Source organism: Palaemon carinicauda, unplaced genomic scaffold (assembly GCF_036898095.1).
Source record: "Palaemon carinicauda isolate YSFRI2023 unplaced genomic scaffold, ASM3689809v2 scaffold34, whole genome shotgun sequence".
Classification (NCBI taxonomy): Eukaryota; Metazoa; Arthropoda; class Malacostraca; order Decapoda; family Palaemonidae; genus Palaemon; species Palaemon carinicauda.
Genome location: NW_027171082.1, coordinates 330001 through 346920, shown reverse-complemented (window position 1 = coordinate 346920; position 16920 = coordinate 330001). Strand labels below are relative to the sequence as shown.

Below are 16920 nucleotides of genomic sequence, written 5' to 3'. Positions count from 1 at the left end.
AGGCGGAGGCTGAACACCACTGGGAACAGCAAACTCAGCACGTGGCTCAACATCGTACGCCTGGCAGGTGGTACTGCGATCAGGCGGAGCGAGCGTGGGCGGAGGGAGTGTAGGCGGAGGCGGAGGCGCAACACTCTCAGCCCGACATTCACGCATCAAGTCCGAAAGCTGTGCTTGCATGGACTGTAGTAGAGTCCACAACATCGTACGCCTGGCAGGTGGTACTGCGATCAGGCGGAGCGAGCGTAGGCGGAGGGAGTGTAGGCGGAGGCGGAGGCGCAACACTCTCAGCCCGACACTCACGCATCAAGACCGAAAGTTGTGACTGCATGGACCGCAGTAGAGTCAACTTGGGGTCGGCAGACACTAAGGTCTGCTGAGGTAAAGCCTTAACAGCAGAGATCTGTTGCGGCAGAACCTTACTCCTCTTAGGCGGAGTGCATTCAACTGATGACTGAGGAGAGTCAGAGCTAACCCAATGACTGTCATCCGGGTTGTTGAACTTAACTTCGTACGTCTGGCATAGGTCTGGACTTTACGTTTAAGAGGTCTTGAGACCTGAGACCAGCGTTACTCTGCCTTTATTTTCTCCCCTAAATCTCTTCTGCAGACGAGCAAAATAAGGGCTCAATCGTCTGCGGGTGGGAGTGACGGTCTCGGTAAGACACGCCCACAACCACCGAGGATACTTCTGTGCGCCGATCAAGGCCTGCTGAACCCTTATGCCCTTCGACATTGCTTCTCCCCTGGTCTTGGGAGCTTGCAAGAGGTCCCGGACTGGGAGGACGACTGGCGCGCACAGAAGTACCCTCACGCACAACACTGACATACTTTGCGCTAATCACTTATCACTTTGATTTCTGTTTGCACTTATTTCACTGAACTCGAAACTTTAAGTGGTTTGTACCTGAAACACGCAATTCTATCCTTTCTCAAAAGTTAGTAATTGCGAAAACAGAATTACAATGTAACAGAAAAATCTAATGAAAGATAATTCAGTGGCTGGAAAGAGACTAAACACTAGATCACTCTAGAAACGTTTAGTTTCTTCCCCTAAAGAGACTAGGGAGAAGAGCAAAAACGATAACGACGTTACTCGTACGCCTGGCAGGCTTGAATGAAACGTTTATTCTCCTCTTTCTCCCTCCGTCTCTATCTCTCTCTCTCTCTCTCTCTCTCTCTTGACTTAGAACCTGAGAGAAGAGCCCAATCATATATATCGTTAAAACATATTATTATTAAAGGAAAAAACTGAAATATTTCCCAAAATGAAAAGTTCCTTTATTAGGATCAAAACCATTAAGTTAAGAAAGAATGAACAAAACGCTAGACACGGTTACTCTTACTGCAACGTGAAACCGTGAACATTCTTTCTCTATCGTAACGATAGAGTGCAAGTTGAACGTTCTGAACGTCAACAACTGCAGAGACAAAACAAAACGTTAGTTCAACTTTGAAAACAGTACGAGACTATCAAAGAAATTCTTTCAAACTCTGTGGCGGAAATAGCATAATATGTTAACAGGTAAAACCGAAATGACGGGCTCAATGTTAATTAACTTCGGTACCAAGAAAAGACCGCCTACTATTAGGAAGGTCGAATATAAACAAATATAAAAATTAATTTTAATAAGTTTATAATAAAAGGAAGTTAATCGAAGAGGCCTATAAGAGGCGGAGAGATATAAAATAAATCTATAACTTTTGTTAAGCAAAATTAAGAAAGAGAGTCTATACTCTCTTAGACACCAACACTTCCGTCTAAGGGAAGGGTCGGCCATTGAAAGGTGAACGAGAGTTCATACTCTCTTCGTCACCATAATTAATCAATTAATTCCAAAAGCTAACTAAGCTAATATAGAAGTTTCCAGTAAAGCGACAGCCAAAATCAAAGAGAAATACTTCACCAAAGTCGTGAAAATACTCCAAGAACATAAGCGTATCCCAGAACGTCTTGCCGGAAGCACGACAGAGGAATAATTGAGGAGGTGTCAACAAGAAGTACTTGAGTACCTGGCCACAGGTGGCGCTGGTAAATACACCCCCTTCTAGTATTGTGATAGCTGGCGTATCCCTCCATAGAATTCTGTCGGGCAACGGAGTTGACAGCTACATGATTATCGGGTAAGTTTAATATTGAAAAACGGGAACACATACTCTACTAGTCGTCGAGGATAGCGAGTTCAACGCATTTACGATCTCTTCGTTGACGGTATTTGCTTCTCCCGATTTTGATAGCTGTTCTTTTTCTGCAGTTGCTTTCCTTTGGTAAACACTTGCAGCCTCTGGAAAATGAAATACAATACTGTAAAGTAACTGTGTTAACAATTAAAGGCAGGAGAATTATGAAGGTATTCACAGCTCAAGTAGAATTTAGGCTAAATATGGAGAAAAATGTATAATAATTGTTGAAGAAGAGAAAGCTAGAGAATAACTAGATTTGAGAAGAGAACAGTGATGCCAAAAAGGGAAAATGGAAAACCCTGTTGCATTGATAAGGCTTTAAGGACCGATGAAAAACGATGCTTTAGTCCACATAAAACCGTATGAGGCCTGAGAAGAACGATTGTTTAATCTCAAAGAGTTATTGGGAGACTTGAAATCTGTGTATGATCTGACACTAGAGAGAATGCCAAGTGAATTTCTATAGCACAATATTTGTGTTACTTTTAATGTTAACTTAACAAAATTAGACTTACAAAGAGCTTCTTACAGCGCCTTGGAACCTATTCTTACAAAGAGCTTCTTACAGCGCCTTGGAACCTATTCTTACAAAGAGCTTCTTACAGCGCCTTGGAACCTATTCTTACAATGAGCTTCTTACAGCGCCTTGGAACCTATTCTTACAATGAGCTTCTTACAGCGCCTTGGAACCTATTCTTACAAAGAGCTTCTTACAGCGCCTTGGAACCTATTCTTACAAAGAGCTTCTTACAGCGCCTTGGAACCTATTCTTACAAAGAGCTTCTTACAGCGCCTTGGAACCTATTCTTACAAAGAGCTTCTTACAGCGCCTTGGAACCTATTCTTACAAAGAGCTTCTTACAGCGCCTTGGAACCTATTCTTACAAAGAGCTTCTTACAGCGCCTTGGAACCTATTCTTACAAAGAGCTTCTTACAGCGCCTTGGAACCTATTCTTACAAAGAGCTTCTTACAGCGCCTTGGAACCTATTCTTACAAAGAGCTTCTTACAGCGCCTTGGAACCTATTCTTACAAAGAGCTTCTTACAGCGCCTTGGAACCTATTCTTACAAAGAGCTTCTTACAGCGCCTTGGAACCTATTCTTACAAAGAGCTTCTTACAGCGCCTTGGAACCTATTCTTACAAAGAGCTTCTTACAGCGCCTTGGAACCTATTCTTACAAAGAGCTTCTTACAGCGCCTTGGAACCTATTCTTACAAAGAGCTTCTTACAGCGCCTTGGAACCTATTCTTACAAAGAGCTTCTTACAGCGCCTTGGAACCTATTCTTACAAAGAGCTTCTTACAGCGCCTTGGAACCTATTCTTACAAAGAGCTTCTTACAGCGCCTTGGAACCTATTCTTACAAAGAGCTTCTTACAGCGCCTTGGAACCTATTCTTACAAAGAGCTTCTTACAGCGCCTTGGAACCTATTCTTACAAAGAGCTTCTTACAGCGCCTTGGAACCTATTCTTACAAAGAGCTTCTTACAGCGCCTTGGAACCTATTCTTACAAAGAGCTTCTTACAGCGCCTTGGAACCTATTCTTACAAAGAGCTTCTTACAGCGCCTTGGAACCTATTCTTACAATGAGCTTCTTACAGCGCCTTGGAACCTATTCTTACAATGAGCTTCTTACAGCGCCTTGGAACCTATTCTTACAATGAGCTTCTTACAGCGCCTTGGAACCTATTCTTACAATGAGCTTCTTACAGCGCCTTGGAACCTATTCTTACAATGAGCTTCTTACAGCGCCTTGGAACCTATTCTTACAATGAGCTTCTTACAGCGCCTTGGAACCTATTCTTACAAAGAGCTTCTTACAGCGCCTTGGAACCTATTCTTACAATGAGCTTCTTACAGCGCCTTGGAACCTATTCTTACAATGAGCTTCTTACAGCGCCTTGGAACCTATTCTTACAAAGAGCTTCTTACAGCGCCTTGGAACCTATTCTTACAATGAGCTTCTTACAGCGCCTTGGAACCTATTCTTACAAAGAGCTTCTTACAGCGCCTTGGAACCTATTCTTACAATGAGCTTCTTACAGCGCCTTGGAACCTATTCTTACAATGAGCTTCTTACAGCGCCTTGGAACCTATTCTTACAAAGAGCTTCTTACAGCGCCTTGGAACCTATTCTTACAATGAGCTTCTTACAGCGCCTTGGAACCTATTCTTACAAAGAGCTTCTTACAGCGCCTTGGAACCTATTCTTACAATGAGCTTCTTACAGCGCCTTGGAACCTATTCTTACAAAGAGCTTCTTACAGCGCCTTGGAACCTATTCTTACAATGAGCTTCTTACAGCGCCTTGGAACCTATTCTTACAAAGAGCTTCTTACAGCGCCTTGGAACCTATTCTTACAATGAGCTTCTTACAGCGCCTTGGAACCTATTCTTACAAAGAGCTTCTTACAGCGCCTTGGAACCTATTCTTACAATGAGCTTCTTACAGCGCCTTGGAACCTATTCTTACAATGAGCTTCTTACAGCGCCTTGGAACCTATTCTTACAAAGAGCTTCTTACAGCTCCTTGGAACCTATTCTTACAAAGAGCTTCTTACAGCTCCTTGGAACCTATTAAGTTTGTAAATTGAAGACTTTTTGTATTGCCAAATTAACTTACCTTTGAAGGCTGCGAATAGATTGGCAAGGCGGTCGCTGAGCATGGTGATCACTCGCCCCTGGGCACTTGGTGGTAAATTTGAGTTTGGTGTACCTGCAGGAATACATAATAAGCAGTCGTTCATGAAGAATGAAATGATAGTTGAAAATTAGTGACAAAAGCTATTTATTTAAAATTTAAATGGTCATCTGCTGAAGATGATGAATGTAAGAGTAGATGGGAAAAAGTGCAAGAGAAATGCCAAAGTGTGGGTGGATGGATGGAGTGAAGAAAGTCCTAGCTGACAGGAGGATATTGATAGAAATGAATGGCGAGCGATTGTAACGCAGTTCCGATAGGCCCTGCTGCTACCTCAGGTCACCTTCATGACCGCTGAGGTAGCGGCAGTAGGGGAATCAATATAGAAAGAAAGTTAGATGCCATCATTGATAAAACCAAAAGGGGAGTCACCAAGACTTAGCGATGTTCTTTGAGAGACATTTCTGATAGCCTCCAAAGCTTGAAACACTCAAGACAAATCAAGAATTTTTCATTTAGCTTCACTAATCAAACAATATAATCTATATTAATCTAATCTCTTGTTTTGGAAAGTTGTTAAATTTGCAAATTTCATTCTCGAGACTTGCAAAAAAAAAAAAAAACAATAATTTTTGGTATTTACAAGTTTTCATAGTATCAGTCAATGTGTTTCTCCCCAATACCAACATGTATACAACCTGCACTGCAGTAATTTTAAAATTCTAAACAGTTTTAAAAGGTGCTGCTCATATTTGCAAACTATCATTTGTGAATGAGATCATGGTGAGGGGTAGATGGAGATGGTTTGGGCATGCTCTTCACACTCCCCAAGAGTGATTAGTTCACAAAACTTTTAACTGGGCTCCAAAAGGCACAAGAAGAGTTGGAAGACCCAGGCCTACATGGTTCAGGACTAAGAAGATGATGAGTGGAGAACTGTTGACATAAAAGCTCAAGATAGAAACGACTGGCGAAATCTACCCGAGGCTCTTTGCGTCAATAGGTGTAGGAGATGATGATGAATGGTATCTCCATTACATAGCCCTCGGGGGACGTCACGTCAGGATATTCGTACATCAATTGCCTAAACTCTCTAATTCCAGAGAATACTTTCCGACACTTACTTTGACTAGCCAATGCTGCTACATAGGGAGCCAAAGACCCCCAGGAGGACACCAGTCGACTGAAGGATGCAATCCACGCTGCATCGACTCTGTCCCCGTCTAACGCCAACATGCTTCTCTCGGAAATCCTGAGAAAGGGAAAGAAAGATCATCCTGGTGCCGTTTGAAACTTGAATTGGTCATTTTACATACATATATATATATAACAAGGCAATTCCCCCAATTTTGGGGGTAGCCAACATCAAACAAATGAAACAAAAAAGGGGACGTCTCCTCTCTATGTCCCTCCCATTTTAGAAAATGGTAAATTTAAGCAGTTATCAACCAATCGTATAATAAATATGGTATAAATTTCCATTTTAAAATCTTTGAGAACAACCAAAATAATGCAATTATTGCTAAACACTTAGTAAACCTAGCTTGAATTTATCATAAAAAACTTTTAATTGCCCGCAACATATTTCTAACTGTGCCATTCATCTTCAACAGTCTCCAAAAAGCATTGCTATCAAAGCAACCATAAATTTCCCTACATCTGTTAACAGATTCTGCTTGAACAACTGTTTCTTAAATACTTATTCCACACACCCTTCGGCCTTTTAAATTTGACACTACTCTTCCCCTACTAATCCTCCTATCTGTCTTAATTTTCTAATACAAATTATAAGATACATTTCCCCTTTAACTTTCTATAACTAGAATGGGTACTTGGTAGAGGGCATACCTTTGCTTATATCATGTTGTATACCACAAGATTGAATTATGTACATTTTGGCACTAGTTTCATGCAAATTGGAAAAAATTGACCTCGACATAGCAAAAGGACGTTTTTTACCTTTTCGTTACCTTGACCTTTGACCCAGTCACTCCCGAAGTCTATTAAAATTGTCCTTGGATCAAGGCCAATCATCCCACAAAATTTCATGAGATTCGGTCAAATAGTTTTTGAGTTATGCGAATCACAAACATGAATAAATAAGAACATAAACTTCTGGCAAAGGTAACAAGACTTAAAATCGAGACTCTGATCAAAATCGAACGCTCACCAATGCACGACCAGCGGCAAGACCTTACGAAGGCTGGCTTCGCACGCGACGACCCACTGACTGACAGTCGGAAGACCGCTCAACGTCTCCAACGCGATAAAGCCTTCTCCCGAGACGCTCTCGGCCATTTGGTGATACGACGACGATAGCGAGTGCCAGGGCGTCGCTGCAGATTTCAGATGCTCGATGAGCTAGAAGAAGGAAATTCTCTATTAGTAAAATACAGAAAATCCTCAACTTACAGACCAAACCAGTGAGTGTGTAATACGACTTAGTCGTTGAGTAGTGTTTTCATGTGGTGCATCACTGAAATCTGAGATAATTGTGTCTACATATGATAGAAATGACTCTAAATTGTAGACAAACAAACTCTCAGTTATGACTGATAGATAGGTTTAACAAATCTTTTATTTTCTTCAATATTCTCCTGTCTCACACCAACATAGAAAAATAAAGACAATTTTGGATGTTCTGTCGCACTGAAACATGACATGTATAGATGACATTCTAAAATGGCATGACAACAAAACCAAATTTTAATTTCCATCAATTCACTTAGAAGCATTAAAACGATGTAGACTTACTTTAAGTTTGACTTCTGATGACCGATCGTATAACTTTATTCTTCTACTGTAACAAAGCAAAAATTCTGCGCATAAATCGCACAGCTCTCGAATAAGGCCATCAAAAGATTCGACCAAACTTCTGGCGGAGGTAGGCGAGGGCTTCTCTCTCCCATTTTGCATTGGAATATCTAGGCTGTACGAAGGCATCTCTGTAACGATGAAATCGGGAAATTCTGTAGTATTAAATTCTGGGAAGAAATTGTTATTTTGCCCAGTTTAATGAAAGCCCTTGACTTAAAACTACTCAGAGATATAAACACAGAATTGATTTTCTGAAATGGCAATAAAAAAGGAAAAGAAAGTCCTCGATTTAAGAATACTCGGTGATACAACCACAAAATTGATGTTCTAAAGGGTAATTTAAAAGAAGAAATATACCATTAAAGTAGTTATCTGCTGGATTAAAGTTAAATGAAAAGTTTAATTTAACTGGCCTGCCAGTATAAAATTTTTCAATTAAACCAATATTTTCCGGCATATACAGAATTTAACCTTTATCCATTAAAGAAACCCATTAATGAACGACCTTTAAATATTTATAATATTTATGCCTCTCCTTTAGTGCCCTGAAAATCCCGCCACTATATCCAGTAACTGATAGCAAGATTTGACAAGGTGTACTTTACCGGATTTCATCAAGTATACCTCTGGGCTGAAGATGGAGATATTCGAATAAGAATAGTACGAGTAAATACATCCAAGATATTGGCAAGACACTTTACAGTAGACTAAATTGGTTTGTATAGATCCAAAAAACAAAACTAAAAAACATATACAGCCTACGTTTCCTCTTTGACGATTGCTCCGAAGAGGTTATATCCTGCGTGGGAGTTTCTTGGTCACCCCTGGATGCTTCAGACATCTGGGAGGAGCCTATTCTTTCCTGGAGAGCCTTCAACTGTTCTTTCAAAGACTGAATCTCCGCCTCCCTCTGCTGCCCGACCACTACCTGCCTGACGCGTTCGTTCTCCAGCTGATCGACCATTTCCTGGGTGTCGTAAAAATGTGAGCTGTATAAACTTGAATCTGAGGCTGATCTGTTGATCAGTTTTGTCGTATAGTTTGCTCAAGTAATAACAATGGTCATTATATATATACATCACCAAAACAGACTACTGAATAAGGAATACTGTAATATTTTCCTTGGGAAAAAACTTTATAACTGAAATCATCATCTATAAATGAACCCTAAAGTTATACATTTCGGTAAAACTCACCCTGTATTTAAATACCTCACTAGCTTTGTTGAAATAAAATAACAGATTTCTAATAATTAAATGAATAAAAGGAAAAGCCCTATAATAGAGGAGGAAAATTGGTCAAAAGGAAGTTTAAATACAATCTACATCACAATAAATATATAATAGTTTTTGCCGGCAATGTCAACCGGATCAAGATAATATCTGTGAGCACGGAATCAGTTTCCAAATACAGCCGGTCCTCTCTTGACATAAAGGGCTTTATTGTGGATACAGTTTGAAAATAAGTATAATATTAAGTTATGGGTTGTAGTTAAATAAAAGATTTGAAAAAAAATTCTAGACTTCTAGTCACAGGTAAGTATAAACTTACATTGGTAGATTTATCACGAATTTGAAGCAACTCTCTGTTCCTCTGTGATTCTTGCTGTGATTTTTCTAGCGCCGCCTCCAATTCTGAAATTCTCCTTCGATAATTAGCCTCTACGTCTGCCAGCTCCGACTGCAATCTGGCATTTTCTTTAATTTTCAACTGAAAATAAGGTCATTTATTAATTAGCGAGACAGCGAAGGGAAAGGTTATTAAACGTGCAATGACTACCAGTTAGTAAAAAGATAAACAAAGAATACCTGACATTAAACGTTTACATGTCATCTGCCATTGAAGGTACTGTACTTTATCCGACAGACATTTCTACATCATCTGACATTGAACGTTTTTATGTCATCTAAGGTGATTAAAAATTTTTAACATTATCGGACAGTGAATGTTTTTACATATGACATTGAACGTGTTTATGTTAGCTGACACTGAACGTTTTCACGTCAACTGACAAACATTTTTACTTCATCTGATGTTGAACATTTTTACGTCATCTGACACTGAATGTTTTGAAGTCATCTTTTCCCTCCTTAAGGTTAGACATGAAAGGAGTTCTCTCCTTGTGGTGTCGCAAATGAACGAGCTACCAGCTCCTTCCAATTATGGGTGATATGAAAAATTTGAAAGTAATTGTATTTTCCTAACTATACAAATCTTCAGTTCTTTACTATGGATACAGTATATTATTTCGGTGAGAGCTGAAACTATACGTGAAACTTTTTAGTGAGGTTTAACAGCCCACCAAAAGCAATATCATAAAACAGGTGTGCATGTGAGCGGGGTGGCTGGTCTTACCCCCCACCCACCGCTAACTATAGTCCATTTCTTTTATCGAGGCAGATTTGCACCGACTCGCATGGGTGCCCTTTTAGCTCGGAAAAGTTTCCTGATCGCTGATTGGTTGGACAAGATAATTCTAACCAATCAGCGATCAGGAAACTTTTCCGAGCTAAAAGGGCACCCCTGCGAGTCGGTGCAAATATGCCTCGATAAAAGAAATGGACTATAGTAGCGGACTGATTGCTAAAAAGTTCACGGGTAGTTTCAGCTTTCGCCGAAGTAATATATCCATAGTTAGGAGCATAAGTGTTTGTATTAGGTATTGGAGCAAATGACTTCTTCAGCGACACTGAAATAGAGATTGTTCAAACTGATATACTACAATAATTTCATAGCACTTTACCTGAAGTTCCTCTGAGAATATATTGTTGTCAATACTCGGGCCATCTACTACGTTCTCCGATCCCGAACGGCCTCTGCCTTTCTTTTTAGACTGTGGAGAACAAATACAAGTTTTAATTTTAATAAATAATGCCACTATTCTATCTTGTTTCTCTTCCTCTTGTTTCTTTAAAATTTTCATAGTTTATATTATGAAAGATTTATTTTAATGTTACTGTTCTTAAAAAATTTATATGAATCGTTATTTACTTAACTTGTAGTTTACTGTATTTATTTCCTTATTTCCCTTCTTCAATGGGCTATTTTGTCCGTTAGAGCCCTTGGGCTTATAGCATCCTGCTTTTCCAACTAGGGTTGTAAGTTAGCAAGTAATGATAATGGTACTGATTTAACTAAATACACTCTATACAAAGAGTTCCCTTGCTAGAGGGTACACTCAAGCACTCTATTCTATTTACAGTATTTCCTTATTTCCTTTCCTCACTAGGCTATTTTTCCCTGTTGGATCCCTTATAGGCCTTATAGCATCCTACTTTTCTAACTAGGGTGGTAGCTTAAGGTGCGTCCACACTGGCAACATCGTGTCTACCGACATATCAACAACAAAGTTGGAAACCTTACACTCAACATCGGTACACATATCGACAACAATGTATGAAACTTTGTCTGCTACAATGTCTGGCAACATGTTGGCAACACGCGTCAACTTGGTGAAGCCGTCCACACCTCATTCTAGAGACTTGTTGTGCGTCTGTCCGGGTATCTCCAACCACATCGACTCGTCCACACCAGGGTTGCCAACATATCACCAATAAATCTCTACCAACATCTCGACAACAATGCATCGTCAACAGTCTAACAACTTGTTACCTGCAAAGTTGTACACAGTGTTGTCGACATGTTTTGTCGCTAGTGTGGATGCACCTTTAGCTAGTAATAATAATAATAATTCATTAAGGGAATAAGAGGGAGAACTACTACTTATAGATCTAGACTAATAAAAAAAGGTTATCAGAAATAAGTCGTTGTCTTTCACAAAATGTCCTAAAGATACAATATTCAGAAGTATGCTTCCCCTGAGATACCCCATCTCCACCAAAGCTAGAAAGATGAGGGGGACAAATGCAATATTGTTCTGTACCCATCAATAACTTAAAATATAGACCCACCAAAAGAAACCCTCCCTCATTCAGAGGGACTTGAAAGTTTGGCTCAATCATCTTTCTATACTTAGAAGAGCAAGTAAAAGAAGATAATCGCTAGTTTAAAAGATCCTTGACATGTCTCAAATAATTCCATTCAAATACGGAAAATGATTAACCTGAATTTCGTCCAGATCCTCTTGCAAGAGAGTAAGCCTCTTGGTGAGTTGCTGGTTGCGGAATATGAGCGACTCATTCTCTCCCTGAGCTTTACGCAACAGCTGATCGCGATTTTTCAAGGAATCCTGCAAAGGAAATTTTAAAAACGTAAAAAAAAAACATTAACTTGATAAGTATATGGAGCAAGACACAAATTTTTGGGTTTTCAATGATAGAATATCCCTATCTTTCTCAATTTCTAAAGTAATTATTATATCAAAGGTATTCAATGCTTGCGTACCTATACGTCTTACGCCCTTGCCACGACCAATTCAAAAGTACTGATACATATTGTTCTTGTTTAATTTTTATCTAAATAGCTAATGAATCTTTTGTTAGACTTTGAAAACTAATACTCTTACTGTATAGGAGTGAAATGCAAGGCTTTAAAACTTCCGTATATACTGTACAGTGTATTTAATTATGATAGAAATATCTCCATCATATCTACCATGTTAAAAGCACCATGCTACAATCTATCAACTCAAGGCACCTTTACATTCTTCAACTTATTAAATGGCATACAATTGTTAATAATAATGTATACTACTCGTCACATCAGTAAATTGAGCTCTATGCATCATACGGTAAAGTGAACATACTTATATTATAATACTTTCCTACTCACAGTAAGATCAGTGGTCTTTCCTTGCTCTTCTATTATATGTTTCTTGAGCACCTGGTTCTGAGCTCGAAGCTGGAAATAAAAGAAACGTTAACTGATATTATGAAAGAACTACTGGTCATAGTGACAAGGTTGTTATTTAACTTGTTCTCAGGATCTTCTAAGTTGAGCTGAGAGACAGAAAACTCACCAACAATAATGGCTTGTTCAGGGACTACTCCATATTTTATTTCTTCTAAACATTGTCTAGATATTCCTTAATTTGTCTCCTCACTCAGGGGGTTAACTATAGCACTGTAATTTTTCAGTGGCTACTTTACACTTAGTAAGGGTAGAAGGGACTCTTTAGCTATGGTAAGCTGCACTTCTAGAAGGTCACTCCAATATCAAATCATTGGTCTTGTGTTTTGGGTAGAGTTCTCTTGCTTGAGGGTACACTCAGACACACTATTCTATCTGTTTAATTATTTCCTTTCCGTACTGAGCTATTTTCCTTGTTGGACCCATTGGGCTTATACCACCCTGCTTTTCCAACTAGGGTTGTAGCTTAGCTACGGTAATAATAATAACAATAATTATAATATTATTAATAATAATATGGAATACAATGGTAAAGAATAAAGATAATGATTTTCATCCAACTTGACAAATTTTTAAGTAATTTGTATTTTTTCCAAACAATACAAACCTTATGTTATTTACATAGAAGAAGAAATCAGTGCAAGGTGGCATGTGGCCATAAAACTTTTAACGAGGTGTTAACAACCAACCGGTTGTTACCAGTGGTAGCAGGGAGCTGGGAGTGCAGCTATCGTGAAAGGCACTAGGCTAGTGTGGGCGCAGCCTTAGCGGGCACTGCGAGAGCTGGCCCCTGCGAGGAGTTGCTCATCGTGCTGCTCTCATAACCCTAGGTCAGAGTGAGCCTGAGGATCACTGCGAGATACAGCTTCCTTCCAAGGAAAAGTTACAATCGGGTCTGTCAGTGTATTGTAAGGAGCAGGGCCGTGGCGGCCACTGCTTTAAGGATCTCCTGCTGGAAAGCCTCACGACATAACCTTGACTCAGCAGGCCCATGAATCGACTGCTCCTGAACTGGAGCACGAGCCTACTAGGGATGTGCTGGAGGTATGCGAAACTGGTTTGCCTGTGCCCCCCCCTCCCCTAGCATAGAGAAAGGTGATTGTAAACAATCACAAGTCACTATAGGGTGTGCACCTACCTATAAGCGACCGTGCAATGGATTGCGGCTCACCAAAGCTGCGTGCGGCTGTGTCTTGTGACCTACCTGGCGAGGTAAATCGTGCTCAGCTCTGAGTGAGCGAGCATGAGTATGTGTTGCCCTGCTCAGAGCAACCTACCTGGCAGAGCATGCCTGGTGAGCTACCACAGATAACTGCACAGGTTGGAGAAAACAAGAGTCTAGTGAGACTCCAGCGGTGAGGTTATGTGTGCACTGGGGTGCAGGGTGATCGAGAGAATCACCTACGATCTCCGAAGAGCTAAAGTGAGCTAGCGACAAGTCCCATTAGCACTTCTGAACAGCCTGGAGAGTTGGACTCCTAGGCAAAGACAGCCTCTCACGTTTGCGAGTCTCTGCCACACTAGAGTGTCTTGCGATACGATTTCCTCCCCCGGATAGGAGGCCTCTTCAAACTCACTAAGGGAGAAGGAAGGAGCGACCTGATCTGAAGGTTGACAGAGAGTCAAACGGCCATCATTCTTATTTGACCATTCCCTGGAGGAGACTGATCAAACAGAGTCAGAGAGTAGAGTGCCGGGGGAAAGAGAAAGAAGTTGGGACTTCGTAGACTTTGAGGAAGACCTCGAAGGCAAAGAATTCCTTTTCGACTACTACTTCCTCCTCCTGCCATACCATTCCCGCTGGGAGGATGACCACTCCCTACACTCTGGGCAAGGTGAAGCCTCCAAGCAGGAATATTCTCTGCACGAAGGGCAAAATCGGTGTGGGTTCATGTCCTTCCACAACTTGAATGTTCCGCAAAAGAGGCCCGCCTTGCCTGGGCAAACTAAACTTGCATGTCGTGCACCCTAAAGTACAGACAGACCGAATCACACATAAAAAAAGAGAAAAAGGGGAACGATGGTTCTCCCTGCTACTACTTGTAACAACAGTATCGGTTGTTAACAACTCATTAAAAGTTGTATAACCATATGCCAGCTTGCGCTGATTTCTTCTCCTACGTAAAGAATGAAGTTTGTATTTTGTGTAGGAACAAATATATTTTTACTGTATTATGAAATGTTCTGTGTAGTCATGATATAAAAAAATAAGTAGGAGGATGAAGGGGATAATGAAAAATATACACAACTCTCTTCTTTTCCACTGTTATCCCTACATCAAAGGATTAGTTTCCTAATGTGTCCTCTCCAATGCCTTCTATCAAAGGCATCCTCTACCACGAAACCTCTTCTCCATATCATCCTTCACCTTATCTCACCATCTAACTCTCTCCCTCCCTCTTGATTTCCCCAAAAAATAGGCTACTCACTCACAACTCTGTTATATCGCAAGTGAAACTACTGTAGACTGAAAAAACCAACCACATGCTTGTGTGGGTCTTGAGAGTGGCAGTGATAAGAGATTCTAGAATTATTTTTGTACTGATTTTTTCAATTCTATCATGGATATTGTCACAAAGTATTATCAAAGCCATTAGAAAATTTGTATCAATGCAAGCTTAAAAACTAACTCTCTTAGGTAGTTTGCCTTGATGTAAAAGAAAAAATAATTTGCCATTTTGTGAAATTAGTAAATTAATCTCTCTACATGATAGTTGAGGATTTACAATTTCACAAAAGGTCGGGAATATGATTTCAGGTATTATAAAGAATTGTGTTGATTTATAAATACTGCAAAATAAAATGTGGCCATCAAAGTCACATGGCTATTGCATGTGATGATTTAACAATGCGGTACCTCTTAACTCTGCTATTTTAATTAAATTTTATTTAGAATTTTATTTAAAATTTTATTACAAGACATTAATTATTGTAAAATAATGAGACATTTCATACATAGAATGAGATTCCATACCAGTACATTACATCCTTATTGTATATTTATATTAATTTATCACCAAATATATACACTAGAAAGAGTTTTTATACTGTTCATCTTGTTTTATGTATTTCAAACATCTATTGTTATTGTAATACATTTTCCTTTTGAAATTATCTAACATAAAGGACCTACAGTCTTGGGGTCTCGGGTAGAGCACCTCAGGTTAGGCTAACCTAGACCGAAGGTTAAATTTCTTTGCAGGTATTTTAGCCTTAAGCTTATATTTTCTTAAGTCATTTATGTATTTTTGATCTTCATTGAACCTAGAGCGAAGATTAAATTTCTTAGCAGATATTTTATCCTTAAGCTTATATTTTCTTAATTCATTTATGTATTTTTTATTATTATTGTTGGTACACACCAATCATAGTTACCGCTAGAGAGTTATGGGGTCTTTTGACTGGCCAGACAGTACTACATTGGATCCTCCTCTCTGGTTACGGTTCATTTTCCCTTTGCCTACATACACACTGAATAGTCTGGCATATTCTTTACATATTCTCCTCTATCCTCATACACCTGACAACACAGATTACCAAACAATTCTTCATCACCCAAGGGGTTACTGCACTGTAATTGTTCAGTGCCACTTTCCTCTTGGTAAGGGTAGAAGAGACTCTTTAGCTATGGTAAGCAGCTCTTCTAGGAGAAGGACACTCCAAAATCAAACCACTGTTCTCTAGTCTTGGGTAGTGCCATAGCCTCTGTACCATGGCCTTTCACTGTCTTGGGTTAGAGTTCTCTTGCTTGTGGGTACACTCGAGCACACTCTCCTATCTTATTTCTCTTCCTCTTGTTTTGTTAAAGTTTTTATAGTTTATATAGGAGATATTTATTGTTGTTACTCTTCTTAGAATATTTTATTTTCCTTTTTTCCTTTCCGCACTGAGCTATTTTCCCTGTTGGAGCCCCTGGGCTTATAGCATACTGCTTTTCCAACTAGGGTTGTAGCTTAGTAAGTAATAATAATAATAATAATAATAATTTCCCCATCTCTATATCCTCACCGGCAAAGATTCTGCGACTTAGGTGAGTTTAACTCTTGTCTAAAATTATGGAGTAACGGCTAGTCTTAAAACATATACTGTACTGCTGTAATGTTACAGAAAAATCATTTGAACAATATTCCAAATTCTATTCCAAATGATCCACTAAAACGGATTAAATTTACAATTAAGTCCCATACAAAATAGATTTCAATTAAAAAACTTAGCGTAGAATAAATTAAAAAAAGTTTTGAATATGTGAAAAACAGAATGCAAATTACAAGTTAATTAATTTCTTATGATAATATTTAATCACATAGAAATATCTATAGGGGAATTAATATGTCTATATTAGTTACCCAACCATTATAATTCTTTAAGTAAAATTGGGTATGCCTTTATGAATAGGAAGGCAAACTAAAACACAGAGTATTACGATGTTCATCTGCTTTAACACTATTCCATCAACTATAGTCCAA

At 39.3% G+C, this 16920-nt stretch overlaps 1 protein-coding gene across 2 annotated transcripts in view; it reads right to left on the bottom strand.

Annotated features, from left to right (window-relative positions):
• The window catches only part of LOC137636603 (protein phosphatase 1 regulatory subunit 21-like), a 43525-nt gene that overhangs the window by 25267 nt on the left and 1338 nt on the right, over positions 1-16920 (bottom strand). For both annotated transcript variants that reach the window (XM_068369003.1, XM_068369004.1), the window contains exons 2-11: positions 12377-12445; positions 11709-11834; positions 10389-10478; positions 9197-9355; positions 8408-8612; positions 7583-7773; positions 6999-7189; positions 5953-6080; positions 4811-4903; positions 2158-2285 (exon numbers count right to left, since the gene is read on the bottom strand). In XM_068369003.1, the coding sequence (XP_068225104.1) occupies positions 2158-2285; positions 4811-4903; positions 5953-6080; positions 6999-7189; positions 7583-7773; positions 8408-8612; positions 9197-9355; positions 10389-10478; positions 11709-11834; positions 12377-12445 (1380 nt within the window). The remainder of the gene's footprint in view (positions 1-2157; positions 2286-4810; positions 4904-5952; positions 6081-6998; positions 7190-7582; positions 7774-8407; positions 8613-9196; positions 9356-10388; positions 10479-11708; positions 11835-12376; positions 12446-16920) is intronic.